The following is a 27,926-nucleotide window of genomic DNA, read 5'->3' on the forward strand; positions in this document are numbered from 1 at the left end:
TTGCTCCCTGCGCTGGCGTTCCTAGAATTCGGGGGCTGGGACTGACCCTGGCAGCGCTTTGATGGGACGCAGAGGGAGCGCGCGGCTCTCTCAGCCCCTGCTGTGCGCAGTCAGCCCCCCTCTCACTTTGGCTTTACGTGCGCGTCACTTCAGTGACACCGGTAGGGGGAAAAACGACAGACAGAAACCAGCAGAATCTGGCAACCCCACACGTGGGCAACGGTAACAAAATGTCTCGCAGGTCACCCACAGAACCCCGATGGGCTGCGTGTGGGGCAGGTTGCCCACCCCTGCTCCACGCTGTGCCCCAGTTCGGGGCCCCACGGGCCTAGGTGCTGTACGGAGACACGGTCGGAGCCGGTGCCTGCTTTGGAGAGTGAAATGCTGGTTCTCTAGCAGACGTCACCAGGGGGCTGGTGGTACCCGCAGGTGGGGTCATTTCACGCCCTCTCAGAGCCACTGGGTGGGGGCTGGAGGGGCCCATTGCACCAAATCCCCTTAGCGCCTGTTTGGGCCTCTACGGCCAGCCAGCGCGTGTGGCTCCAGGAATAACGCATGGCGGGGGGGTGGGGGGGGAAGGGGGCAGGCGGGGGCAGCTTCCCTTTTGAGCCAGGACTCGGGTCCCGCTGTCTGTACCTGCCGGCAGAGGCGAGCGCCCTCTGTCTGCGCGCTTGTGGGCTAGCGCAGTGGGCACTGGACAGGGAATAGGCCAGCTGGTCCTAGGCACACAGGTGGCCCGTCCCTCGCCCTCTGTGTCCCTTTGCTAGGGTGACTATAAGCTCTGGAGCACAGGGACGTGAACAGGCAGCCCCCTGCTGAGCCACGTCCTCCAAGGCTACTGTCACGCAAGGACGAATGCAGAGTCAAGAGGGGGGCAGTGCCACCCAGGTGAACCCACAGGCTGCATTTTGCCATGGCCCAAAGCCTCAAGCTGTGAGCGGGAAGGCGCCACAGACCCGGCAGGAAGGTGCCAGGCCAAGCTGCGGGTTTGCCACATGCATGGCTGACTCGGCTGCCTTTTAACGAGGAGGCTGCACTGGCATGGGATTTACACTGCAGCTCTGACAGCCGGGCTATGTCTAGACTGGCATGATTTTCCGGAAATGCTTTTAACGGAAAAGTTTTCCGTTAAAAGCATTTTCGGAACCGAGCATCTAGATTGGCACGGACACTTTTCCGCAAAAGCACTTTTTGTGGAAAAGCGTCCGTGCCAATCTAGACGCACTTTTCCGCAAAAAAGCCTCGATCGCCATTTTCGCGATTGGGGCTTTTTTGCGGAAAACAAATCTGAGCTGTCTACACTGGCCCTTTTGCGCAAAAGTTTTGTGCAAAAGGACTTTTGCCCGAACGGGAGCAGCATAGTATTTCCGCAAGAAGCACTGATTTCTTACATGAGATCATCAGTGCTTTTGCGGAAATTCAAGCGGCCAGTGTAGACAGCTGGCAAGTTTTTCCAGAAAAGTGGCTGATTTTCCGGAAAAACTGGCCAGTCTAGACACAGCCCCGGTGTCCAGCAGGAAAACAGCTGCCGGGGATAAAAGACTCTTGCTGGGGATAAAAGATGGGGTGAGAGGGGGACAAGGGGGACCAGTTGTCCTCTTCCAGCCCCCTCTGCCAGTCCCCACCACAAGCAGTTAGCATCACCATCGCAACCCCGTGGGAAAGGTCCCCACTGGGCAGTTTCCCTCAGGCAGAAAAGGATAGGCGCACCTCTCGTTTGTCCGCTGATGTCATAAAAAAAGAGGGCTTTCATTGGTCCAGCTGGGCAAACTCCTCCCCTAGCCATGCCCAGCTGTGCAAACTCCTCCCCATTCATAAGAACAGCCAGAATGGGTCAGACCCATGGTCCAGCCAGCCAAGTCTCCTGTCTCTGACTGTGGCCAGTGCCGGGTGCCCCAGAGGGAATGAACAGAAAGGCAAAATTAGTGACTGATTCACCTGCTGTCGTGCAGACCCAACTTGCGGCTGTCAGAGGCTAGTGACACCAAGAGCATGTGGTTGTGTCCCTGACTGACTTGGCTAAGAGCCATGGATGGACCTGTCCTTCCTGAATTTATCTAATTCTTTTTTTAACTCTGTTTCTTTTGGCCTTCACAACATCCTCTGGCAGGGAGTTCCATAGATCGCCTGTGAGTTGTGTGATGGAGTACTTCCTTTGGTTTGGTTCTAAACAGGGTGGTGTATGGAGGGCATATGTCCCCCAAATGCTGTGAGCAGGTGGGGCAAGGGGTCAGAACCTCTGGGCGGCCCAGGGTCTAGGAAGGGCCTGGTGTTTGCACAGGGGTCTGTCCCCCCCCTCACTCACCTGCAGCAGCGGGGTGAAGCTGAGCAACATGTCCCTAGCCCTCTCTGCTCTCCCGACTCCTCTCCACGTTGCTTGGGGGAGGGGGCAGGAGTAAGACCATTCCTCACACTCATAGGCAGGAAGTGGAGAGGGGCTCGAACCCTGCTGCTGGCACTGGCCCCCTGACCCCAGTAGTTGCCCCAGGCTGCATTGCTTGTGGGAGGGGTCTTGTGGGAAGAGGTGGAGTGGAGGCAGGGAAGAGGAGAGCAGGAATGAGGGGGGGCGGCGCAGGGCCTGGGCAGGGGGGGGGGGGCATTGTCCCGGCCCTCCCCTGGATGGGGGAGCGGGCACAGAGAGAAGTCATGGGAAGGGACGTCACATGGCTGATGGATGTAATATTAGGCAACAAAAACGAGGGGTTGGAACACGTGACACAGAAGGAGAGGCAGAAAAAACTGGACTTATTCTGTCACCTGCCACCACTGGGAACAGCCTCTCACTTCTGCAGACTTAATGAGCAGCAAAGGTCTCAAGTTGCAGTGGGGGAGGTCTAGGTTGGACAGTAGGAAACACTATTTCCCTAGGAGGGCGGTGAGGCGCTGGGATGGGTTTCCTAGGGAGGGGGTGGAATCTCCATCCCTAGAGGTTTTTAAGTCCCGGCTTGACAAAGCCCTGGCTGGGATGATTGAGTTGGGGTTGGTTGTGCTTTGGGCAGGGGGCTGGACTCGGTGACCCCCTGAGGGCTCTTCCTACCCTGCGAGTCTATGATTCTAGGAATATAAAGCAGGAATTACTAAGTCACCACCAGGCGCTGTGCGTGTGACCTACGCTGTTGGATAAGGCAGACAGATGTCAGGGATGTCCAACTCCTAGCTAGGTAACGTGCCCATCACTGGGGCATCTGCCTTCATTACAGTGACCTTGCAGCCGTTCACCCCTCTCCTAGACAGAGTCACCCCTTCTCTCAACAGCCACTAGGACAGACGCAGCCTCTGGCCTCCATTGCGAGGCTCAGATCGGCCTCCGCTGCAGGTCCTGCTGGCCTTAATCTGTTCTCTCTCTGATGGAGCTCAGGCTAAGCTGCCCTGCTAGGTGAGCACAGAGGCCTGTCACCTGCTACCTGAGAGCGGCAGGGCTGTGTGATCTTGGGCCTCTCTGTGCCTCAGTTTCCCCTCCCACCCATGGGCTACCTACATTCGTGCAAGACGTAGCCCTGTAGACGCTACTCCCAACAACTCTGTCTCATCCGTAGTGGCCCATGCAGCCGGAATGTGTAGGAAAAAAAAGACCAGCAAGAGGATATTTGACTCCATCCGCAGCTGAAACGCTCCTTTTTGGTGAGGCTGCATGCGGAGTTTCTGTCTCTGGCCGGGAGTCAGAGAACACACTCCCAGCTGCTGGAGGGGCGGAGAGCTCAACTCACGTCAGCTCCAGCTTTTTCCCCCTGCCGCATGTATTGATCTGCACTCTCCGTCAGCCATTCAGTTTCCTCGTAAATCAGGCACTTGAGAGCTGGCCTTCAGCAGCCGCCTGCAAACCCCTCAAGAAGTTATTGCTCCCGGATCCAAGGCTCCCGCCAGTCTGGAGGGTCCAGCCTGGAGCGAAGCGCGTGGAGAAGGCTCCTGAGGTTTTCCCCAGCTGGAAGGAGCCTGCCATCCGGCTTTCAGCAGGTAGCTAATGTTTCAGCACGAGGCCGCTGCACTGGGTGGTCGGCGGCCGTATGTACAAGCTCAGGTGCTTCTGTGATCCTCTGCCGACACCGCGCAGATAAAGAGCTCCCGGCCCGGGCCCTGCCCCAGGAATGGATTGGCTCGTCCTTTGGACGCAGGGGCTGCCCATCCTACGGGAGCCGCGTCTGCGGGGTCCAGCATTCCTCCCTTGCTAAAGCCTGCGGCGCGCCGCCGTTTCCCAAGCGCATGGTAATTTACAGCGCCTGGGTCAGGATGTCTCTCCCAGGGTCACGGCGGGGGTCAGTCTGGAGGCACTTCGTTGACATCGCTCCAGATTTATACGGCTGCAAACGAGAACAGAGCCAGTCTCCCAGAGAGAGAGAGCGAGTGTGTGTGTGTGTGTGTGTGTGTGTGTGTGCACTGCTCGGGGGAGGAGGAGTATCTAGTGAAGTCATTCCTACCTCAGCTCAAGGCAACTGTCGTGATAAACCCAACCCCTTGCCACAAAGAGTAGCAGCTCCAAATCCAGATCTTGTTAGAGAAATGACTGTGTATAAATGGCCCCTTCTTAGTCCCGGTGTCTGCTCCATGCATCCACTGGGGGAAAGAGAGGCAAAGTAACATGCCCAAGCCCACACAGCAGGGCAGTAGCAGAGTTGGGATTTGCACTCAGGTCTCTTGAGTCCCAGTCTTATCCATTGGCATGCCCTGCCGCTCAGATGCTGCAACATGGTTCCCTCCTCTTTCCTACCGCCACAAGCAGTTTTCTCAAGAACATTCCCATAATTCCAGTCACTGGGCATGGCACAGTGACCAGTGAAGACTCATTCCTTCCCTGTGCTCCCCTACCTGCTCTGATTGCTCCTTGGCCCTCCTGGCTGGGCAGCAAGGAAGAAAGGGCTATGGGGTGGTGCCGGCAGGGAGACAGCCCCTGGTTTGATTCTGATCGCAGTTTCTCTGGTGTAAATCCAGATGGTCTCAGGGTTACTCTGGCTCTAAACCTGCTCCCGAGATCAGAGGCTGGCCAGGGTGTGGCTGGGCTGCCTCACGGCCACACTGACCCGGGGTGTGTGTGTGTCAAATTCAATCTCCAAAGCTGCTGAAGAGTGCAGGGTAGGAAGGGATCCAAAGGAGAAGACCAGCCACTGGGAACTGTCACGCTCCATCCGGTGAGTCGATCCTCCTTTAAGGACGCTAGTAAAAATACAAACCGGCACGAGCTAGGGAGGGTCACATTTTTGTCCTAACGAACATGGACAGGCCAATAGAGAGCAGAGATGTGGTCACATGACACTCCAGGTGTTTAAAACACAAGTTCCTTTAAGCAACCCTAGTGACAGGCAATCAGCTTGATGGGGCCCTCCAGTGGGCGTGGTAAAGCAACAAGTGCCTATGAATATTATTTGTATCCCATTGATGCCTGTTGGAAGCCTCCCTTGAGACCAGGGCCCTGCTGGGCTAGATGCTGGACATACACTCAGAAGGAGAGAACCCCTGCCCTGAAGAGATTACAGCCTGACTACACCCGAGAGGAGGAAACAGCGGTAAAGTAACATGCCCAAGGTTACACAGCAGGACAGTAGCAGAGCTGGGATGTGAATGCAGGTCTCTTGAGTCCCAGTCTATCCACTGCAGTTTTCTCAAGGACATTCCCACAATTCCAGCAGCCCTGGCTGCTGACAAGGCAGCTGTGACTTGCCCCCACCCAGTATTTACTAGCAGTGCTGGACCGAGCCATACTTGCGCCCCGGGCAGCAGGCATGCGGTGCCTGATTGACATGGTAAGGGGTGCCGCGCCCCTGGGCGAGCGGCACATGCGTGGCCATGCCCGCGGGCGAGCGGCACCCCTTACCACTTCAATCAGGCGCCCCCCCATAGCTTGGCGCCCTGGGCAGCTGCCCGGCTAGCCCTCCCCTTAATCCGGCCCTGTTACTAGCCTCCACGTATGTGACGCAACTCCTCCAGGAATATGGGCAGGAGGGGGTTAATGCACTGGGCAGTGGCACTGCATAACCCATGCTGGGAGACCAGCTGCCCCTGCCCTGCCAAAGGTCATTTGTGCATCTGTGTTCATCCTGGCATGTCTCCTGGCTCCTACCTCTCGAAAACCACACTGGGCAGAGCCCGCGCCCATGGGAGAGGGGCTGCAGGCAGACACAGGCACCCAGGAGAGGGAATTCAGAAAGACTCGGGTAAAGGTGGGAGGGGGTCATTTCCCTCCGTGGAGAAACCTTCCCCACTTCAGCTATCTGCACCCTCCCCAGCCTCAGCCGCAGGTGCCCAGCCTGTAGGCCGAGCAGGTGAGAAAAGCAGGGGTGAGCTGGTTTGAAGACGGTCTCTGTCATCACACAGCCCTCTCCAGGGAGCCAGCTGCAGCAGTGGTTCCCAAACTTTTCGGCATCACGCCCCCTTTTTGATTTTTGAGAAACCCTCCGCCCGCCCCAAAATAGCAGCAAAACTTGTTGAGCCAAAAAAAACAAAAAAACCCCCCCTAGACTGGGGCAGCAAAACTTGATGGGGGAAGAGAGGGGGGCCCCCCAGTTTGGCAACCCGTGAAGAGAGTTGGGCTTGCTTTAGGGGCAGTGGTCGAGAGGCTCAGAGAACAGGAACATCTCCACATAAACCAGATGTGAAAAGAGGGGGAGGATGGAAAAATGGAGTAGGACATGGAGCGGAGAGGTGACAGTCTGGGGGGCCTGCCCCACACTGGGGGGTGCAGTTAGCAGTGTGCTTGTGCAGCACCTTGCATGGTGGGGCCCCGCCCCAAGCACTCCGGTCATCCACATACATAATTCTATTAAGGGGGAACGATGGGCGTGGTCTGTACAAACTCAGGGAGCAGAGCACATCGATTCAGGAGACGATTAACAGAGGATCCTAGCACTGTGGATCGGTGGGGGGGTGGGGGAGTCCGATTGTATCACAAGAACTAGTTTGTCCAGGGTGGACTGGACTGGTAGGTCTGGGCAGGGGCCTGGTTTCTACTGAGCGAGGAGACCGACATCTAGGCAAGGGTTCTCCACGTTGATGGAGACCCCATCAACGGTTCTGGTCTGCACCCCCTGTGACCTGCAGGTAGACACGGTCCATGTGATTTGCCAGGCACCTTGTTCTCCTCAAGCTGGTGAGTCTGCCCACACCACCCCCCTTACGACGGAGTCTCCCCAGTTGCTGTATGCCCCTTCCGTGCCCAAAGCCCGCTAAGCCTGTTCTTGCCACCACTCCCCCCGTGCTGCATTCTACCATGTCAGTACAATTCAGCAGCCTGCAGAAGCGGCGAGCGCCACTTGCAACCGCTCAGAGGGCACGTCTACCCGAGGGAGTTATTTCAAAATAACAAGGCACAGCAAGTCTGGTATTTCAAAATCATTTCGAATTAAGGGGCTTGTTAGTTCGAAAGGATAACTCCTGCTTGTGAGGAGGAACGACGCTTATTTCAAACCTGTTATTTCGAAATTGCAGGAGTGTGGCCTCTCTGAGGCGTAGTTATTTCAAAATAACAGCAGCGGAGTCACTCAAAGTAATTACACTCCAGGGCTGTGTCTACACTGGGCCACTTATTCTGGAAAATCAGCCGCTTTTCCAGAATAAGCTGCGAGCTGTCTACACTGGCCCTTGAATTTCTGGAAAAGCAACGATGCTCTACTGTACAAAATCAGCCGCTATTCCGGAAAAACTATTCTGCTCCCGCTCGGGCATAACACCTTATTCCGGAACACTGTTCCGGAAAAGGGCCAGTGTAGACAGCACAGATTTCTTTTCCGGAAAAAAGTGCTGATCGCGAAAATGGCGATCGGGGCTCTTTTCCGGAAAAGCGCGTCTACATTGGCCACAGACGCTTTTCTGGAAAAAGGGAATTTCCGGAAAAGCAGCCTGCCAATGTAGACGCTCCTTTTCCGGAAAAACTGAAAACGGAATAGTATTCCGTTTTAAGCAGTTCCGGAAATTCATGCCAGTGTAGACACAGCCCAATGCTCCCTGGGACTCTTAGTCGAGGGAGCGTGTCCACATGAAGGGAGCCTGCCTCTGACTAATGTCGAGGCTTCCCTGCAGTGTGGTCACGCTATTTCGAAATAAAAGACAGGACTATGCAGCACTTTAAGGACTAACAAGATGATTTGTTAGGTGATGAGCTTTTGTGGGCCAGACCCACTTCCTCAGACCAAATCAAAGTGGGTCTGGCCCACAAAAGCTCATCACCTAATAAACCATCTTGTTAGTCTTTAAAGTGCTGCATAGTCCTGTCTTTTGTTTCAGCTAGACCAGACTAACACGGCTGCATCTCTATTACTATTTTGAAATAGTTATTTGGGGCGTTATTATTTCAAAATAATTTCCCAGTGTAGACTCAGCCTGACAGTACAGTGGTCCGGTTAGATTTCGAGGCCAGGCCAGAGGTTAGCAGGGAGCAAGGCTCCTGAGCCCACGGACAAATGACATTTGAGAGGGGATAAGGCGGATGATCCAAAGGGGGCATTTGTGATGGAAGCTGCCTGATTTCAGCAACATGACAAAGGAACAAACCACAGCTCCAGAGGAGCCTTGTCTGGCTTCTGCTCCTGTCTGGCTTCAGCCCGGCTCCCAAGATGGACTGGACTCAAATGCACAAAGCTCGTGAGTCCTCCCTGGCCCCCATTGCCAGGCCCTGGTCTGGTGGCACTTCCTAGGAGTGATATCACAGCAGCAGTGACATCATCGGCACTGGCTGATGCTGTCACGTCCCCTCCTGGCTGCACTCCTGGGCAGCACGTCCAGGTGGTAGGGTGGTGGCCACGTGGGTCAGAAGGCAGCAGCTGGGGGGCTCAAACAAGCTGCAAGCCTGCCAACCAAACTGCCTCTTTGTTGGGAGACAACCAGCCCGGGTACGATCCGTTTCCAGGGATGTTCCTGACAGAACATCCCCGGAAACGGGTCTGTCAGCACCTGGTCGATGTGAATCACTTGACATGCTCTCTCATGGCTCCGAGTGGGACAGTGCCTGCCTTGGTCCAGGTGTCAGGACCACTGAGGGCCTCAAGTCAGCAAAGCCTCTAAGCACATGCTTAAGGCTCATTGACTTCCGTTGGGGCTTGTGTGCAGGCATAAGGTCTTGGCTGAATTGGGCCCACCTGTGTTTATGCCGAGAGGGGCCTGGTGAGGAACCCACTGGCACATCCGTGGGTGTAGCAGAGGCTATAAAATGCCCTGCTATGGTCAACACGCTGTGTTTCCATCTGCAGGTCTTAGGGACCAACCGCACCCTTTGGACTTGGGCTGCGCCCGATAACGAGGAGTGAATTTTCCCTGCCTTGGAGCAGCTGCAGGTCTCCAGACACATCAGGCCGCCAGAGTGGTGCCCCCATTTCTGCCATTGGCCACATCCCCAAATCAAGCCCTCCGCCCCTGGCTCCCTTTGCGTAAAAATGCCCCCTTACCAAGATACTGCCCTTTGCCTTCCCGGAATGGGGGCCCCAGGGGCCCTTTCACCATGGGCTGCATGTATTTCACTTGCCCGTATCCTCCACCGCCAGCACCTCCTCCCGACACCGAGCGGATGCCAGCCACAAGCAGCAGCAGTGAGACAGCGCCGGAGAGCATCCTGGCGTCGCGGCTGGTCTGTCTGTGGAGAAAAGCGAGCCAGGTTAGGGAGACACGGACGCTGCGGATTTTGCCACCGCGTGGCTTAGAGTCCACGAATAAAAGGGACTTGAGACGTTGTGTCAAGTATTCAGTTTGGGGCAGGTCGGTCTGAAGCATGGGTGGGGGGTGACCCCATGGCTTGGGGAGGCAAGTCCCCCCAGCTCCACCCACCAGAGCCCATGCTCCCCCCCCTCCCCATGGCCTGCTGGCTCCTACCCCAGCCCCTCTCTCCAGACAATGTGGCTGCTGGCCCCTCCCTGCCCCAGGGTAGCACGCCCTAGCCTCCCTCAGCCCTGGAGAGCCAGTGGGCGGTGTGGAGAGCCAGCGGGTAGCGCAGTCCCAGCCTCCCCCATCCCCAGAGCTCCCAAGAGCCAGCGGGCGGTGCGGCCCCAGCCTCCCCCAGCCTGGGCCTCCGGAAAGCTGGCCCGCAAGCACGGCACAGGGCTGGCCATGGGTAGGGCCCGGTGAGGCAGTTTGGGAAGGCTGTGCCTCCCCTAGCCTAGGAGGCCCGCCCGAGGTCTGACGGTTCACAGCTTACCATGCTCTAAACCCTTCCAGCACTCAAATGCCATAGCCCTTAGGCACGGCCCTGCTTTGGGAGCCTGAGAAGACTCTGTTTACCTGAGCAAACTCAGGCTGGCCTCCCCATTGACCTACACCAGGGCTGAGCTAGATGTGGCCCGAGGGCTGAATCCGGCCCACCTAACTCTGATCCGGCCCGCGGCCTGCATCTGGCCACTTTCTATTTATATCCTGCTGCCCAATGCCACCGAATTTCCAGGCAGTGGCTCAGGCAGCAGGAGTCTATTTGAATGGCTCACGGCTCCTAGTCACAGCAGCAGGGGCTGGAGCTGTGAGCCCTGGAAATAGCTGCAACAGTCAGACTCATAAAAGCCTAGGGCTGGAAGAGACCTCAGGAGTCATCGAGTCCAGCCCCCTGCCCAAAGCAGGACCAACCCCAACTAAACTACCCCAGCCAGGGCCTTGTCAAGCTGGGATTTAAAAACCTCTAGGGATGGAGATTCCACCCCCTCCCTAAGTAAACCTGCAGGCAACATGGTAGTGGCACAGCCAGGAGTCACAAGCCCTTTGCTGTGTTTTTAATTCAAAGCCTCTGGCCTACGCAACTCTGGCCAGCCCCGCCCCTTCCAGGGGTGGAGCCGGCCCATGACCGTGTGCCAAAATTTATGAAGTGTCCCCTCTGTGAAAATTATTGCCCATCCCTGACCTACACTGTGTGCAGTGACTTACCCCAGTGCAGAATGGGTTCTGCTCTGCTAGCAATTTACACCCACTTGGCACTGGGGTGTTATAGGCACAAGAAGCAGAACTGCAGTGAGAGCCAAAGTCGTTCCACTCACAAATCTTCAAACTGCTCTTAGAGCCCAACTGAAAGGACCTGGACTGGCTTGAAGCCAGGGGACCAGAACCACGAGGCAGGCTATCAAATCCTGAAGATGAAAATGGAGCCATTACCGTCTGAGGATAAGTCACACAACATACAGCAATAGATTGGGATGCTCTGAAAAATGCCTGTTAAAAAGGCAGTAATACTGAGTGAACTGGGAAAGCGAATGAGTATAGAGAGCAAGGGTGGTTGTGTGGGGAGCACATCGGACTGGGTCTCAGATTATCTAGATTAAATTCCCGAGTCTGCTACAGAACCCCCGTGTGACCTTAAATAAATATTTCATTTATTCTGGGCCTCAGTTCTGCAGCCTGTCAAATGGGTCTACTAGTTCTAAGCCCTTAGTGCGTTTGGAGTCCACATTTTACCTTAATCCAGATTGATTTGCATGTACACATATGTGCTAAAAAAAAACCTCACAAAGTATTTCTACCTCCATGGGAGGATGTTTTTTTTTCCAGAATAAAAGTGACTTTTGAATTAGCGTCACCCACACATGGAATTAATCAGGAATAGTTACTGTAGTGGCAGAATAACTTCGCTTTGGAGGTATACCGTAAAACGCTCAGCGCGTTGGACAATGGAGCCTTGAGCTTGGCTAGGACATCTGGCTGCTATGGTAATGTAACTAATAAGTACTAATATGGTACCTCATATATAGTTTCAAAAGGTACCCAAGTGACTGTTTATCTCAGGTAAATTATATCCATTTTGTGAACTTCCACGAAGGAGCTTTAAAACAAATGTAAAAAAAAAAATCCTCTTGAGCTGAGAGTTGTTGTCACATCTCTCAAACGAACAGGATTCCCTCTAACAAAAAACGTGTGTGCTTTGGAGTTGGCTCTCGAAAAGATTTCAGGTTCAAAGTCTGGGCCTCTCTCTCTGACTGAAACCTTAGAGGCACACAGCTCTGTTTGCGCTCAGCTCGGGCAGTGGGTTCCCAAATGCCTGTAGCTTTTGGCGGCTGGCGGCCTGAAAAATTAAATGTCAGAAACCAATTCCCACTCCCAGGTCTGCCAGCACTAGTAGCTTTCCACGGTGGTGCTTTTTCAACAACAGAAGTTTGTTTGGTCAAGTACTTATGAGAACCTCAGATTGTAAAAGCACAGAGGGTTATGATGCCATGGAACAGCAGACTTGAGTGCCTGTTTATACAAAATAAATACGCTCTATGAATAGATCTTTCCTCTAGCAACACTTTCTGTGCCAGTCCCAAGCAGAAAGCTTTGCAAGCAGATTGATTTGCACCAACGAACATTTATTTTCAGAAGCTTAAATAACACACAACACTAAAGAGCAGGGTGTTTTTGAGTCTCATAATAACAGAACCGTGGTTGCTATTAATAAGCATGAAGTGCTTGGCCTTTCTGTTCCTCAGAAAAAATGAGCAGACCAGCCAGCCCCTCAGCTGGATTTGATCGGCATTTCCTGACTCATTTCCACTGAAACGGCGGCAGAAAGCTGTGGCATGAAAAAACAAAAGCAAATAAAACTGAAAAGAAAGAAAGAAAGAAAGAAAGAAAGAAAGAAAGAAAGAAAGAAAGAAAGAAAGAAAGAGACATAACCCAGCATGGGACAATTTCTGATGCCTCAAACTGTCTAGGCCAAGCCATCAAACATCTTTAATGAAGACCTCGGGCCTCGCAGCCCCAATGAATGTTTGTGAAGTTTTGTTTTGTTAGCTCTAGCTCTAGAACAGCCCTCCTGTGATTCCACACGCTTGGTGCATGGGAGGGTGAGCTGTGGCCAGGGTGCCAACATGCTGAGGTAAAGAGTTTGCTCCGGCTGCCATCTTTTGGCTGCCATGTTTCCACGCGGCCTTCTCCTGTCCTGAGGGGAGGAAATGGCACCTCACAAAACGGGGTTAAGGCCTGAGTGAGACTTTGGGGGCTGTGGAGCTCACAAGGGAAGCAGGTGGTTCAGCTCGCGGGGACCTTGAGGGAAGAGGATTTGCTCTTCCTTGCACCACAGACAATGAACAAGGTGAAATTGCAAGTCCTGGCTCCTTTGGCATGGGATTAATGCCGCAGTCAGTTGGACAGCTAGCATGGTCTAGTAGTCAGAGGACAAACCTTGCAGGCAGGACCCATGGGTTTTATTTCTGATTCTGCTACTAACTCACTGTGTGATTTGGAGTAAGTCACTTCCCTTCTCCCTGCCTCGGTTTCCCCACCTGCAGAACTGGGCCAGGGATACTGGCTGACCTACTTCGCTGGGGTGGGGGAAGGATGTGAGGTTTATTTAACCAACATACCTGGGAATCATCCTATGAAAGATCCCAGAAATGGAGACAGGATTGTTCCCAGAGGGCAGAAAGAGCTGAGCTCAGAGGTCATTCTGCTAAGCAAGATGCTGGGTAGAACGGGGCTCCCTAGTATTTTCTCCCCCATCGCGGGCATCTCTGCTCAGGGAGCTGCCTGAATCATTAGAGATCCGACCCTGTGAGACTCCCAAAAGCTTCCTGCGAACCAGTGGGAGTGGAGCACACTCCGCACCTGGTCCTTGCCTAAAAGAGAAATGGGGAGGCAGATAGAACACACACATCAGCTGAGCCCCGGAACTGGCTGTCCACGCCCATAATCCAATTTGAGGAGAGGCGATTTCAGAGCAAGACTTCCTCCCATGCCCATGTCCACTCTAAAAAATGAAGTCGACCTAACTTATGTCTGCATTGAGCTATCGCAGTAATGCCGTTGCTTCTGCGTATCTACCCTTTGTGCCTTGTGTCAGCAGCGCATTTCCTCTCCAAGGGCACCGGTACCCATTGTATGGCCAGGGTGGAGTAGTGTGGGCTAGTTGCTAAAAGCTAGTAACCGGCAATGTCAGAAGAGCAATGTCTATGCTGGGGCTGTGTTGACCAAACTACATTGACCTTGATTCTACTCCACTTGTGGAGGAGGAGTTAGTCTTTAAAGTGCCACCGGACTCCTTGTGCTGAAACAGACCCACACGGCTACAGGTCGCTGAAAGGCAGCTTACATCCACCTAACTCTATGGAAGTGCCAATGCTAAACTAAGGGTATGTCTACCCCCGCTAGTTCAAACTAGCGGGGTAGTGTAGTCATCCGCAATTGCAAATGAAGCCCGGGATTTGAATTTCCCGGGCTTTATTTGCATGAAGCCGGCCGGCGCCATTTTTAAATGCCGGCTAGTTCGAACCCCGTGCCGCGTGGCTACACGCGGCACAGAGTAGCTAGTTCAGATTAGGCTTCTAATCCGAACTAGCTGTACTCCTCGTGGAATGAGGAATACGGAGATGGGAATGCGACTTAACTCTGTAGTGCGGACAAGGCCTAACACTCCCCACACTCTTAACAAAAGGTTCCAGTGAATAGGCGATAGGCATCTCCATCCTGAAGCATCCAAGGACAGAGCCATGAGAGGGAAACCCCACAGGGATAAAAAAGTCATAGCATCATCAAATCGTAGGGCTGGAAGAGACCTCGGAAGGTCATTGAGTCCAGCCCCCTGCCCAAAGCAGGACCAATGTCAACTCAATCATCCCAGCCAGGGCGTTGTCAAGCCAGGACTTAAAAACGTCTAGGGATGGAGATTCCACTCCCTCCCTAGGGAACCCATCCCAGTGCTTCACCGCCTTCCTAGGGAAATAGATGACAGAACAATGAGCAATGGTCTCAAGTTGCAGAGGGAGAGGTCTAGGCTGGCTATTAGAAAAAACTGTCACCACTGAGAACAGCCTCTCTCCATCCTCTCTGCAACCCCCCTTCAGGTACTCAAAGGCTGCTATCAAATCCCCCCTCGCTCTTCTCTTCCCAAATCCTTTAGCCTCTCCCCATAGGTCATGAACTCCAGCCCTCTGATCATTTTGGTTGCCCTCCACTGGACTCTCTCCAATGCGTCCACATCCTTTTTGTAATGGGGACCCCAGAATTGGACGCAATATTCCAGATGTGGCCTCACCGGAGCCGAATAAAGGGGAATAATCACTTCCCTCAATTTGCTGGCAATGCTCCTCCTAATGCACCCCAATATGCCACGCCCTGTTGACTCATATCCAGCTTCTCACCCATTATAATCCCCAGGTCTTTTTCTACCAACCTGCTGCTTAGACTGTCGGTCCCCAGCCTGTAACAATGCTTGGGATTCTTCCACCCCAAGTGCAGGACTCTGCACTTGTCCTTGTTGAACCTCATCAGAATTCTTTTGGCCTAATCTTCCAATTTGTCCAGGTCACTCTGGACTCTATCCCTACCCTCCAACTTATCTGCCAGTCCCTCATGTCCCTTCTGAGGAGAGAACTAGAGAGAAAGGCAGCTCTATAGGGTTATTTCCAAACTCTTAAGCTTCTACGGAAGTGTCTAAGTGCAAACAAGAGGCAGCATGAAAAAGGTCACTTGTGTCATGAGACTATAATCTAGGAAACTGAAAAAAAACGTACAAAACAACAAATAGTCCTGCAGCACCTTAGAGACTAGCAAGAAATGTAGATGTTTAATAGCTTATGATACCAACACCAGAGAGAGATTTCCTGGCAAATCACCATGCCTGGGCTCAGACGAAGAAAATTATTTTGTGGCCTCTAACCTCAAGGTTAGATGTTTCAAAGGAGGGTTGAAAAGCTGGCCGATCCTCAGACTGCTGCTTGTGTCCCATGGGAACCTTTCTTTTAGGAAAACCTCTGTTTGCAGATCACAGATTTTCAACATTTTTCACCCCCTATTGATGTGAAAATAGGATCTTTCTCACTAAATTGTTCAGCAAAGGGAAGAAAGCGAGGTGCATTGGTTAGAGTAAAAGGTCTGCGAATCCCTTTGTGAGACTGCAGGTGAAATATTTCCCCAATCCATGCCTCAGTTTCCCCAACGAGGAAAACTACTGACGCCAGCCAAACATGTGTGTCAAAATTTTGGATTTTACAAACTTTTCAGATACTCTAGAGGCTGTTGCAAAAAAATGTTGCTAGTTTTTTTTTAAGAAATTTTCACAATGATTTTTGGTTAACATTTGGACCACCTCTAATAAAGACACTTTCCTTCCTAGTGAGCTAGAGATGAAACATGATGAAACAATAGTGCAGTCTCTGCTTTTTTTTTCTCATGTGATTTCATAATTGTCCGTTTGTGATGTCGTAACTATCGCCAGGACTAGCTGATATAGCTGCAAAAGAAAACGCAGCCTGCAAATCCAATGTGAACACCCTGACCTCGTCCCTCTTGCTTGGATGAATGCTGGACAAAGTGCGACAAATGAAAAGGCACCAAAATCCAGAGGTAATTATGGACAGTAAATTGGCCTTGAGCATGCCAAACAACTTAGACACACACACCACTTAAAATCTCTTCTGTTGCTGTCACATCATGGGGTCTACAGTTTTATAGTGATCACACACAGGCTACGTCTACACTGGCCCCTTTTCCGAAAGGGGCATGTTAATTTCACAGGTCGTAATAAGGAAATCCGCGGGGGATTTAAATATCCCCTGCGGCATTTAAATAAAAATGTCCGCCGCTTTTTTCCGGCTTTTAGAAAAGCCGGAAAAGAATGTCTACACTGGCCCCGATCCTCCGGAAAAAAGCCCTTTTCCGGAGGATCTCTTATTCCTACTTTGAAGTAGTAATAAGAGATCCCTTTGAAGTAGGAATAAGAGATCCTCTGGAAAAGGGCTTTTTTCCGGAGGATCGGGGCCAGTGTAGACGTTCTTTTCCGGCTTTTCTAAAAGCCGGAAAAAAGCGGCGGACATTTTTATTTAAATGCCGCGGGGGATATTTAAATCCCCCGCGGATTTCCCTATTACGACCTGTGAAATTAACATGCCCCTTTCGGAAAAGGGGCCAGTGTAGACGAGCCCATAGACTATTGGGCTCGCTCCTCGTGTGGTGTAAATTAGCATAATTCCATTGACATCAGTGAAGCTATGTTGACCTCTTCCCAGTCACAAAGGTGCCCCCAAACTGAATGACATGGCTCTGCTTCCCAGCAAACTGCAGAGAGCTCAGAGCAGAGCAACAAAGATGGCTGTGAGAGCATGTGTGAGTGTGTGTGTGTGTGTGTGTGTGTGTGTGTGTGTGTGTGTGTGTGTGTGTGTGTGTGTGTGTTGGATAATTTCAGCAACTAGCATCAGTGATGGGTGATGTAGACAAGGGAAGGCATTGCCTTCCCAAAACTGGCCACACGTTGGCCAGGAAAGCTGAGGCTGCACTGCCTGCTGGGAGGGGAGAGGCTAGGGGGGCCGGGTATACTCCAGGGCTGGGGGTATTAGCTCTGGCCCCTACATTGCAGGGCAGGCGTGGCTCCACATGTATGTTTGCAGAAGGGGCGGGGCCTCAGGGGGAAGGGGCGGGGCTGGGACTTGCCTTCCCCTGGTGGGCCTTCCTGCACTTTCCCCGTTAGGGTTGCCAGGTGTCCAGTTTTCATCCGGACAATTCGGTATTTGGGTCCCCCGTCCGATAAAAAAACCCAACATTGGTTGCTCAACAACGTTGGTCTCCCGTTTTTTGGTGTTTTTTTTGCTCAGCCAAGTTTACTGTGTTCTGGATTTTTGTTGAACACCTCTGGCAAGTCTAGCCCCCAGTAATGAGGGCAGTAAATGAATTCTGCCTTCACAAGAAATGTGCCATATTGCCTTATCCCCCCAAGTCAGATGCTGCTACTGCTGTATCTGTAAGTATAACCCAGCACCTAGCATAGTCCCAAGCTCATTTATTGCAGCACGTGTCATGCACTATAAGGCCGAGTCGCTCCGCTGAGCTCAGTAGGGTCATATCAGCATGAAGCTGGGGTGAGTCAAGTCTTAGAGCCTCTGAGCCCGTTCTCTCCAGCCCTCTGCTTGCTCCTGCAGGGCATGCGTGAGCGTCACTGCCTGTCTGTGGGGCCGCTTGGGGAGCGGAGGCTGCTTCTCCTCCCATCATGCACCGCTGCTTGGCCTGGCTTTCGGCTCCACATACTTCCCAAAGCTCCAAATCTTGTGCCCAAATCTTCCCAACTCCGACACAATGAGGTGCTCGCAGCTGCAGCGAGGTCTGGGGTTTGGCGCGTGTCGTGTGCATTCCTCCCTCCCCGAAATCCTTGAGCTGAACGACGGGCACGAACCCAAAGTCAAAGTGCCCTGGCTAGAGAGCGCAAGGCCCTGCCTGAGGTTGTTACGACAGCGCCTGCATTTCAGGGCAGCCCCAAACAAAGCAGGGCATTAAAAATGCAGACGGCTCAGAATGGCTGCTCTAGCATAAGACCAACGCTTGCAACCAGCTTCCTAGCCTGGCACGCTATGCTGAGCCATGGGCGGGATGGGGCGGAGGGTCTGTGTCACCCCCGGCCTGGAAGTGAGGAGACAGAGAAGTCGAGAAACTCTCTGGAGCCGACAGCTCCCGTTCTGGCACTTATAAAACAGGACAGAAGGAGGAGCTTTCTGGGGCAGGCTCACACACTCCCCCAGGCTCTGCTCCCTCCCGTGGCTGGGCCTGGCTTTCCCAGCTACCGAGCGTCCCAACCGGGCAGAGCCGAGGTGGGGTTGGCTTCCCGAGTGGATGAAGAGGAGTCACATGCTCTCGCAGTTCACAGAACCCTCCATTTGGGCCTGGGCCACCTGGCCTTCCAGTGGCGGGAAGAGGGGGGCTGGTGAGCTACCGGAGGCTGCAAACCGAGGCCACCCACTGCTGCCCTCTGCCCACCAACCAACTCCCTGTTCCCACCCACTGCTGAGTCCCCACTTCGAGCCCCTACCCTGAAGCAGAAAAAGCCCCCTAAACATTTGGGAGGGGGCTGGGACAGGCCCCGTAGCTCAGAAAACTGGGCTCAGCCACCCGCCTTGGGTCACAATGATTCTGACCCTCCCTTTCTAGGACATGGAGCTGTGCAGCCAGAGAGCCTTGCACAGGTGCTGGGGCATGGCTATTTGCCGAGTCCGTGGCTGTAGCTTTAACATCCATACCCTGAACTACTGATGCTCTTCTGACCAGCCCAGAGTCTAAATTCTAGCTCTCGGCAAACACCCTCTCTCTGGATGTCAGCCCACGAGCCGCCTTCAGTCTGGGGTAACCTGCCAAGCCAGGGAACGTCCCCTTGGTAGTAACAAGAGGCTCAGGGTGTGAGATAACTAGTGGCAAGGTGCCTGGCAGGTTCAGAGGCCGCAGCCAATGGTCCTGATACGTTACTTTGCACGGCGGATAAGGGTACGAAAATGCAACGAGGTTACATAAAATATCCCCTAAGCCCGCCCTGCTTTGGAGAGAGACCCGCCGCACCTCTTGGGCTTGCCAGAAGCTTTTGTAGACTATTTCAAGGTGTGGCGCAGAGAGATTAAATGGGAAATTTGCCGTCGGACTCAGGACAGATCCTGCCGACTTCTGATTTGACCTTTACCTCTCCCACTCCTCTTTCAAAGCAAAGCAGATGGTGGCTGAGTTGACCTTCGTCATGCACATTCTCCAGCGGGTGTGTAGATGTGCTCTGCCTAGGTCCGGGGAGGAGCAGTCCTCATTTGTATCCTGTCCGCACTGCCTGGCTAAGGGCAGGGCCGTCCTTATCCATACCAGAACACACAGCTGCATGGGGCACCTGAAAATTTGGGGCACCACTGGGTCTTAAAGTCCACCACCACCTCTTCCTATCTCTGGTCTGTGGCTCTGCTTCCTCCGGAGAGGATCTAGTTAACTTAACAATGACAAAGCCTGCCAGAGTGATTAGCAGTACGAAAAGCCGTTTAACAAGCATTTCAACGCTAGGACTATCCTGTCAGTTCCTGAATTGACTGTGTCGGTCAACAGGACCGGAGTTTAAAATCTGCTTTAAAAATATTTCATTGGTGTGTCGCTCTCCTCTCTAGAAAAACATCTCTCTAAAAATCACCTCTCTAAAAAAAACATCCCCATCCCTTCCCCAGGATGCTGTTGGGCATGGGGGCCCCAGTTTAACAGTACTGCACCCCCATAAATCCTAAGACTGGCTCTGGCTGCATGGCCCTCGCTCCCAAGGAAGTCAATGGCAAAACCTAGGCTGATTTCAGGGGAGCAGGATTTAGCAGCCGGAGGTCAAAGGTTGGGCTGTAAAGGCGTAATCGGTTACCTGGTTACCCGGTGTGCCAGCCTGGCCGGGCCCAGCATGGTGTGCCGTGGGCAGAGAGCTCCTCCTGCACCCCCCCCCCCGCCCTAGCGTGACATGGTGGGCTGGTTGACTGGTTAAACATATAGGTTATCTGGTTACCATTTTACACAGGATTTTACTTCCCTAGTTAAAGGCTGCTCTCCAGCTGCATGGTAGCACTTTTCTCCCAGATGAGCTGAGCTGCTTGGATGAATTCACTGATCCATTTTCCCCCCTGCTCAGCCTCAGTCATGATCCTCCCCCACTTTGCTGGGGGTGGAGGGTCCCGAAGAGGAACGTGCCTGTCCTTCTCAGCCACGAGGGGCTTGGAACAATCCCCAAGAGGGCTTCTCTATTGGGTGGGGGAACAGCCCCCTGCTTTGGAGAAAGTCTTGGAAGAGGTTTATTTCCCCACAATCAGAGACCCTCTCTCGGCAGCAGAGCGCACCGGTACTGTATTGCTCAGCAGAACAGATGAAATCCAGTCCAGGGCAGGATGGTGCACAGAGGGAGCTGAGGTCCCTGAGCTCAGGACTGGTCTAAACCAATTGGCAAGCCCGATGGTTTAAAAAAAAATACTAGACAAAAATTTGTCAAGCAAAAAAAAAAACCACCAGGGAAAATTTGTCGAGCAAAAAAAAGGTCGCTCCAGCACTCTGTGCCTCAGTTCCTCAGCTGTAAAATGGGGGCGACCTTTGCTTTGTTGGTTTCAGATTGTAGGATCTGTGGGGCAGGGACCATCTCTCACAATATGCCTGTACAGCGCCTCGCACAATGGAGCAGCGGGGAGGAGGTTGCAGATGTTACCATAATACGCATAATAGCAGTGGCTTGATAGTTGCATCATTTGGGGTGTTTTCTGATGAGGACTGTTCCCTCCCTTGGCCATTTTGGGCAGCGCCACGGCTACACCGGCGCCTTTCCTGCTGACCGGCACGCTCAGCCCTTTGCTGAGCAAGGGACAGAGGCCCAGTTTCGATGTGCCCAGAGGCGTGTGATCCCCTCAAAGCTCCTCCAGTGTTAACAAGGCACTCTGTGCAAGCAGAACCCACTAGCGGGGTGCTCCAGGCACCACGGCAGCTTGTCACTCGCCGTGCCCCGTGTTCAGCTTTACGAGCCTGTATGATCTGCTCACTAACACCTCGTAGCCTTGCACGGTCAGAATCGAACCCCTTGGGAGAGGCCAAGGGGCAACCTGGTGCCGGAACACTAGTGTCTGGACCGTTTACGTCTCTATTTCCTCTGGGGCTGCTCTCACCCCAGTGCCCCTCTGTGCATGAAACTGCCCTGGGAAAGCTCCAAATCAAAGTGTTCTCTACAAAAGGCTCGTTTTGCCTTTACGGCCGCCTGGCCTTTCCCTTGCTGCTGCACTGGAGAGGTGGGGGGTGGAGGGGGATGGTGCCAAAGAGAAACGGGTCCGTGTGGGTTTGCCAAGACCCTGCGTTTCACGTGCCGGGGCCTGCAGGATGAGAGCTCTCTAACAAAAGGCAGACAGCATTATTAGCACTAGTTGGGGGGCTGGGCAGAGGGGGGGGAGTTTAGCTCCTATCTCCCAGGAGACCCCCTTGCAGAAAAGCAGATGGTGGGTTTTGCCAAAACGTGCAACAAAAGCAAAACAAAGCAGCCGCTTGAAAACAGAGCTCTCGGGCTGGACGGGGGTGAAGCGCTCTCAGCTTAGAGGCTCAAAGGACGTTGCATGTTGCAGATGACAGCCGCGTCGGAAAACAAGCTCGCCACTCAAAGATTCCTTTCTTCGGGATGTTTTGTTTTGTTTGAGGTTTTGCACCGAGGATTGGCAGGATTGGAAACAGATGCCTTTTAAATAGGCTCTATAAACCCTCCCGCCGTAAACCCTCCTGCCATGCATGTTTTGTTCCCCGATCAAGGAGGGGCAAGCGGGCTTGAAAGCGAAAGACACGAGCCTTCCAGACTTGTCCCATCTTCCTCTCTGGCAAAATTTCCACCACCAAGAGCTCGGCCTGCCTGAAACATAATTGTAGCTTCAGATCCGTGCCCTCCAGCCAGGGTATGAGTCCGTTACAGGCATGATTGACGGGTCAGGCATCCCCAGCAGAGCAATGGCTAATCCTGAGAGCTGAGAGCCGATAGCCAACCTGGGGATGCTCCTGTAGTTTGCTGTGCAAACTCTCACCCCTGATTGGTGTGTGATGTTGCAGCACTCGTCCTGAAGGGCCCTTCCAAATTCACGGTCCATGTTGATCAATTTCATGGTCACCGGCTTTTAAAACAGGAAAGGCCATGATGGTGGTGTGATTGTAGGGGAGGTTCACTCAAACAGAAGTGGGGGGGGGGGGGTTACCAGGTTATTGGGGGGGTTGCGGTACTGCTACTCTTCGTCTGTGATGTTGCTGCTGCTGGGGGCACTGCCTTTAGAGCTGGGCAGCTGGAGAGCAGCAGCTGCTGGCCAGGAGCCCAGCTCTAAAGGCAGAGTCGCCAGCCAGCAGCAGCACAGAAGAAAGGACGGCCTGGTATGGAGTCGCCGCTCTTCTGTGCCGCTCCCTGCAGAGCTGGGCCCTCAGTCAGCAGCCGTTACTCTACGGTCGCCCACTTCTGAAGGCAGCAGCATAGATGTAAGGGTGGCACGGTATGGTAGGGCCACCCTTACTTCTGCACTGCTGCTAGCAGGGCGCTGCCTTCAGAGCTGAGCGCCTGGCAAACAACCCATCCCTCTCCAGCTGCCCAGCTCTGAAGGAAGTGCAAGAAAAAAGGGTGGCAACACCGCAACCCCCCCCCAAAATAACCTTGGGACCCCCCCTGCAACTCCTTTTTGGGTCCAGATCCCTCAGTTTGAGAAAGGCGGGCCTCCCCCTTGAATTCTGCACAGTAGAGGGCAAAAGCACATAAGCAACCAGATTTCATGGCGGGAGACCAGATTTCTTGGTCCGTGATGCGTTTTTCATGGCTGCGACTCTAGGGTATGTCTACACTACCCTCCTAGTTCGAACTAGCGGGGTAATGTATGCATACCGCACTTGCTAATGAAGCCCGGGATTTGAATTTCCCGGGCTTCATTAGCATAAGCGGGGAGCCGCCATTTTTAAATCCCCGCTGCTTCGAACCCCGTGCAGCGCGGCTACACGGGGCTCGAACTAGGTAGTTCGGACTAGGTGCCTATTCCGAACTACCGTTACTCCTCGTGAAACGAGGTGTACCGGTAGTTCGGAATAGGCACCCTAGTCCGAACTACCTAGTTCGAGCCCCGTGTAGCCGCGCTGCACGGGGTTCGAAGCAGCGGGGATTTAAAAATGGCGGCTCCCCGCTTATGCTAATGAAGCCCGGGAAATTCAAATCCCGGGCTTCATTAGCAAGTGCGGTATGCATACATTACCCTCCTAGTTCGAACTAGGAGGGTAGTGTAGACATACCCCTAGTTATTAGGCAGTGAGTCTAGTATTTAGAGCAAGATGCTGAACGCCAGGACTCTTGGGCTCTATTCCCACCTCTCCAACAAGCCTTGCTAACTTGGCCTTTGTCTGCATGAGAAATGTGCGCCAATATACTCTTAAATTAGTTTTAAACCAAGTTAGCTAAACAGGCACAAGCCCCCACTAGGGATGTGAATGTTTAACCAGTTAACTCAGGGGTGGGCAATAATTTTTTGCCGGGGGCCACTTTGGAAATTTTTGAAGTGGCCCCAGGCCGCACAGGAAGGGGCGGGGCATCGAGCAGAAGGGTCGGAGCATTGAGTGGAAGGGGTGTGGCCAAGATATTTCCAGGTTTCCCACCCCTAGACCAATGATTGGTCTAGGGGTGAGGGAGTGCCTTTGCCCCCACCCCACGTTCCCCCGAGGTGCCCATGCCCCTGGCGTGGAAGGAGGCTTCCTGTGCTCTCCTGCCCCTAGGCCAATTAGGGACTGGGTGGGGGGGGGGGAAATGCACAAAGCCTCCCCCCGCCTTGCCAGGAGCATGCGGCGCTTTGAAGCACCACGCACTGCTCGCAGGATGGGGGCAGAGTGGAGAAGGCTTCGTGTGCTCCCCCTCCCCCAGACCTTAATTGGCCTGGGGGCAGAGCCTCTGCAGGCTGGATCCACCCGCTTGGTGGGCCAGATGTGGCCTGCAGAAGCCTTTTTGCCCACTCCTGGGTTAATTGGTGGGGGCTGGAGCTTCTCCCTGCCTGCAATGGGGAAGGAGAGGCAGCTGCTCTAGCCACGTGGTGGGAGGGAGGGGTGCCACTCCAGCCAGGCTGGAGCGATCCCCCCGCCCACCCTCCCCTTTAATGGTTTAATCAGTTAATCAATATGTTTAACCGGTTAGCCAATTAAGCGGGATTTTACATCCCTAGCCCCCGTCTAGACACACTTTGTTCTGTTTAAGAGTGGATTATTTCAGGCAAGGTTAAAGCAATTCCCAGTTGAATTACACGGAACCAAATGAGCCTGGTTTAAACTGAAGTAAGAGTGTCCACACTGCCTTTTGCGCTCAGTTGGATTCAAATCGCACCTTTAGTCAAACTGATGTAACACTGCCCCTAGACAAACCCTTTCTAGATATCGGCTACGTCTAGACTGGCAAGATTTAGCACAAATACTCTAAACGCAAGAGTTCTGCCGCTGTTACTTTGTTTGCAGCATTCCTGATAGTCCGGCATCAAAATGGCAAGAGCCTAGTGAGTGAGCTTTGGCAAAAAATGAGTTACAAACGGGCCACAGGCCGCATGAGGCCCGTGGGCCGCATGGTGAGTAGCTCTGCACTAGACCAAGAGCTGACAGTCCCCGGTGGACAAATCAGAAAGTGAGAGGGATTCTAGGGGGCAGGCGTTTCCATTGGAACGTGTTTGTAGCGCTTCCAGCCGAGTGGGGTGTCCGTCCTGGCTGGCCTCTCCGGGCTACTGCAATAGACAAGTGAACGCCTGCTGGTGATGAGGAGGGTAATAAAGGGCCAACTCCTGAGCCAGATACATGGGTGTATCTCTGCTGAACTCAATGGAGCGATGTCAGCAGAGAGCTCTGCTCACAGTATTTAGTGCTTCCAGAGCATCTGTTGTCAGACAAAGGCATTTTAAAGCCATTCAGACCTCACTCCTAAGCTTTTTGACAGGGTCAGTGTAGGGACGCTCAGGGAACGGGCGGAGACTTATACAGATATCAATTATTCCCCACCCCTGATTTGTTAGTGCCATCACCTCCTTTTCAGAACGCACAGTGGACTTGGTTCCTGCTACCAGAACACGTGGCTAAAGGAGCGACTATACAGCACCCTACACTCGAAATAAGATACGTAATTTGCACTATGCAAATTGCCTATCTTCTTTCCAATCTATTTCGAAATAGCTTATTTTGAAATTTGGCAGGTTCACACAGCACCCAATTTCAAAATGACGCACTGTTTCGAGCCATCCCTGAGCCGTCGGTGCAACGAGGTTTACCGGGATGGCGAAATCGCGAGTCCGTTATTTCGAAAAATATTTTGGGATATTCCGGTATCCCGAAATAGCCATGCAGTGTAGACGTAGGCTGAGTCAGATGTGATCCAAAACCACTTAGCCGTGCAGCCATGCGATTCCTTTCCCAGAGGCCTCCCGCCTGACATCAGCCTCTGCTGCCATGAAGCCGATCCATAACCCCCGTGTGTTTTGGAGGAGGGGGAAGTAGGCAGAGGTAGCAGTAGGCAGCTGGGTTACTTTATTTGTGGCATTCTGTCACCGACTGCATGTGCCATAACATCACTGCTGGCAGCTGCCTCGCTCAATCAAAAGCGATATCGTCCGGATGACACAGGTAGCATTTCAGGGATGATCCCAGAAAGGGAAGTGACAGATGGCAGAACAAGGAGCAACTGTCTCTAGTTGCAGTGGGGCAGATCTAGGTTAGATATTAGGAAAAACTATTTCCCTAGATCATGGGTTCCCAAACTGTGAAGAAATTCCAGGGGGAGTGCACCCCCCCCAAGTTTTGCTGCTATTTTTATTTTTGTGGCCCCGGTCAGGTCCCCCCCCCCTTTTTTTTTGTTCAACAAGTTTTCTGCTACTTTGGGAGGATGGGGTATGAGGGTTTCTTAACAATCAAAAAGGGGGCGTGATGCTGAAAAGTTTGGGAACTGCTGCCCTAGAGGGCGAGGAAGCACTGGAATGGGTTCCCTAGGGAGGTGCTGGAATGTCCATCCCTAAAGGTTTTTAAATCCTGACTTGGCTGGGATGATTGAACTGGGGTTGGTCCTGCTTTGGGCAGGGGGCTGGACTCGATGACTCCGAAGGTCTTTTCCAGCCTTAGGATCTGATGCGGGGAGAGCTGTTCTCAAACCGGCTCCATAGGACAAGGCAGCAGCAATGCTGTTCGGAGGCATTCCCCCTCGCTCCCTGTGCAGGAAGGGAGCTGCCTAGGGTGCTGAGTTATCTGCTGTACGAGTGAGATGCTGCAACCTGTCACGTTCTGCATTCGTGCTGGTTTCTTTGAATGAGATGGGCTCGCCATGCAATGCCTTGGCTGATGAATGCCTCTGGCCCCTGCAGAGATGTATATCCGAGATGCTTTCCAAGCCAGATGGGGTGGCACACGCATTCATTTTTATACCCGTGACCCTGCCATCGCACGCCTGCTGCTCCAGGTGTAAATGCGCGTGTAAGTCACACTTACCTGGTGCAGTGCTCATCTGTCTCCCTCAAGTGGCAAGGCTCTATTGAGATTCATGAGGCTGCTACTGGCTTTAGGCCTTTTAGCTCAGGCAACAGCTGGTTTTAGATGCTGAGGTCCCAGAAACAACCTCTGCTCACCATTGTGGGGCATCACATTATACATGCACGGCCTGAATTGCTCTAGATCTTGAGATCTTGTGCAAGAACATGCAGAAATACTCACAGGCCCAAGGGCTACGTCTACACTGGCCCCTTTTCCGGAAGGGGCATGTTAATTTCACCTATCGTAGTAGGGAAATCCGCGGGGGATTTAAATATCCCCCGCGGCATTTAAATAAAAATGTCCGCCGCTTTTTTCCGGCTTTTAAAAAAGCCGGAAAAGAGCGTCTACACTGGCCCCGATCCTCCGGAAAAAGCGCCCTTTTCAAAGTAGGAATAAGAGCCTCCGGAAAAGGGCGCTTTTTCCGGAGGATCGGGGCCAGTGTAGATGCTCTTTTCCGGCTTTTTTAAAAGCCGGAAAAAAGCGGTGGACATTTTTATTTAAATGCCGCGGGGGATATTTAAATCCCCCGCGGATTTCCCTACTACGATAGGTGAAATTAACATGCCCCTTCCGGAAAAGGGGCCAGTGTAGACGTAGCCTTATTGTCTGTAGCTAGTACCAGAGATGGTCTTTAATTGCCATGTCCTAATGAGACGGGTGGTACACCTAATGCCACATTAACCCGGCATAAACGATGCAGTAACTACCTGTCTAGTACCAGACAGTGAAAAAAGATCTATAAATCATAGAATCATAGAATACTAGGACTAGAAGGGACCTCGAGAAGTCGTTGAGTCCAGTCTCCTGCCCTCATGGCAGGACCCAGTACTGTCTAGCCCATCCCTGATAGACAGTTATCTAACCTACTCTTAAATATCTCCAGAGATGGAGATTCCACAACCTCCCTCAGCAATTTATTCCAGTGTTTCACTACCCTGACAGTTAGGAACTTTTTCCTAATGTCCAACCTAAACCTCCCTTGCTGCAGTTGAAGCCCATTGCTTCTTGTTCTAGCCTCAGAGGACAGGAAGAACAAGTTTTCTCCCTCCTCGTGACACCCTTTTAGATACCTGAAAACCATTATCATGTCCCCTCTCAATCTTCTCTTTTCCAAACTAAACAAGCCCAATTCTTTCAGCCTTCCTTCATAGATCATGTTCTCTAGACCTTTCATCATTCTTGTTGCTCTTCTCTGGACCTTCTCCAACTTCTCCACTTCTTTCTTGAAATGTGGCGCTCAGAACTGGACACAATACTCCAACCGAGGCCTA

The 27,926-nt window shown here is 52.9% G+C and overlaps 1 protein-coding gene across 7 annotated transcripts in view; it reads right to left on the minus strand.

Moving 5' to 3' along the window:
* COL8A2 (collagen type VIII alpha 2 chain) overlaps positions 1-27,926 on the minus strand; it is a 188,584-nt gene that overhangs the window by 19,786 nt on the left and 140,872 nt on the right. For 6 of the 7 annotated variants that reach the window (XM_075909155.1, XM_075909156.1, XM_075909158.1 and 3 more), the window contains one exon: positions 9,369-9,553. In XM_075909155.1, coding sequence (XP_075765270.1) covers positions 9,369-9,531 — 163 coding nt within the window. In that variant the 5' untranslated portion in view covers positions 9,532-9,553. Of the gene's footprint in view, positions 1-9,368; positions 9,554-10,824; positions 10,958-27,926 lie in introns of those variants that run through there. The other variant, XM_075909159.1, reaches the window with a different exon arrangement.

Source organism: Pelodiscus sinensis, chromosome 25 (assembly GCF_049634645.1).
Source record: "Pelodiscus sinensis isolate JC-2024 chromosome 25, ASM4963464v1, whole genome shotgun sequence".
Lineage (NCBI taxonomy): Eukaryota > Metazoa > Chordata > Testudines > Trionychidae > Pelodiscus > Pelodiscus sinensis.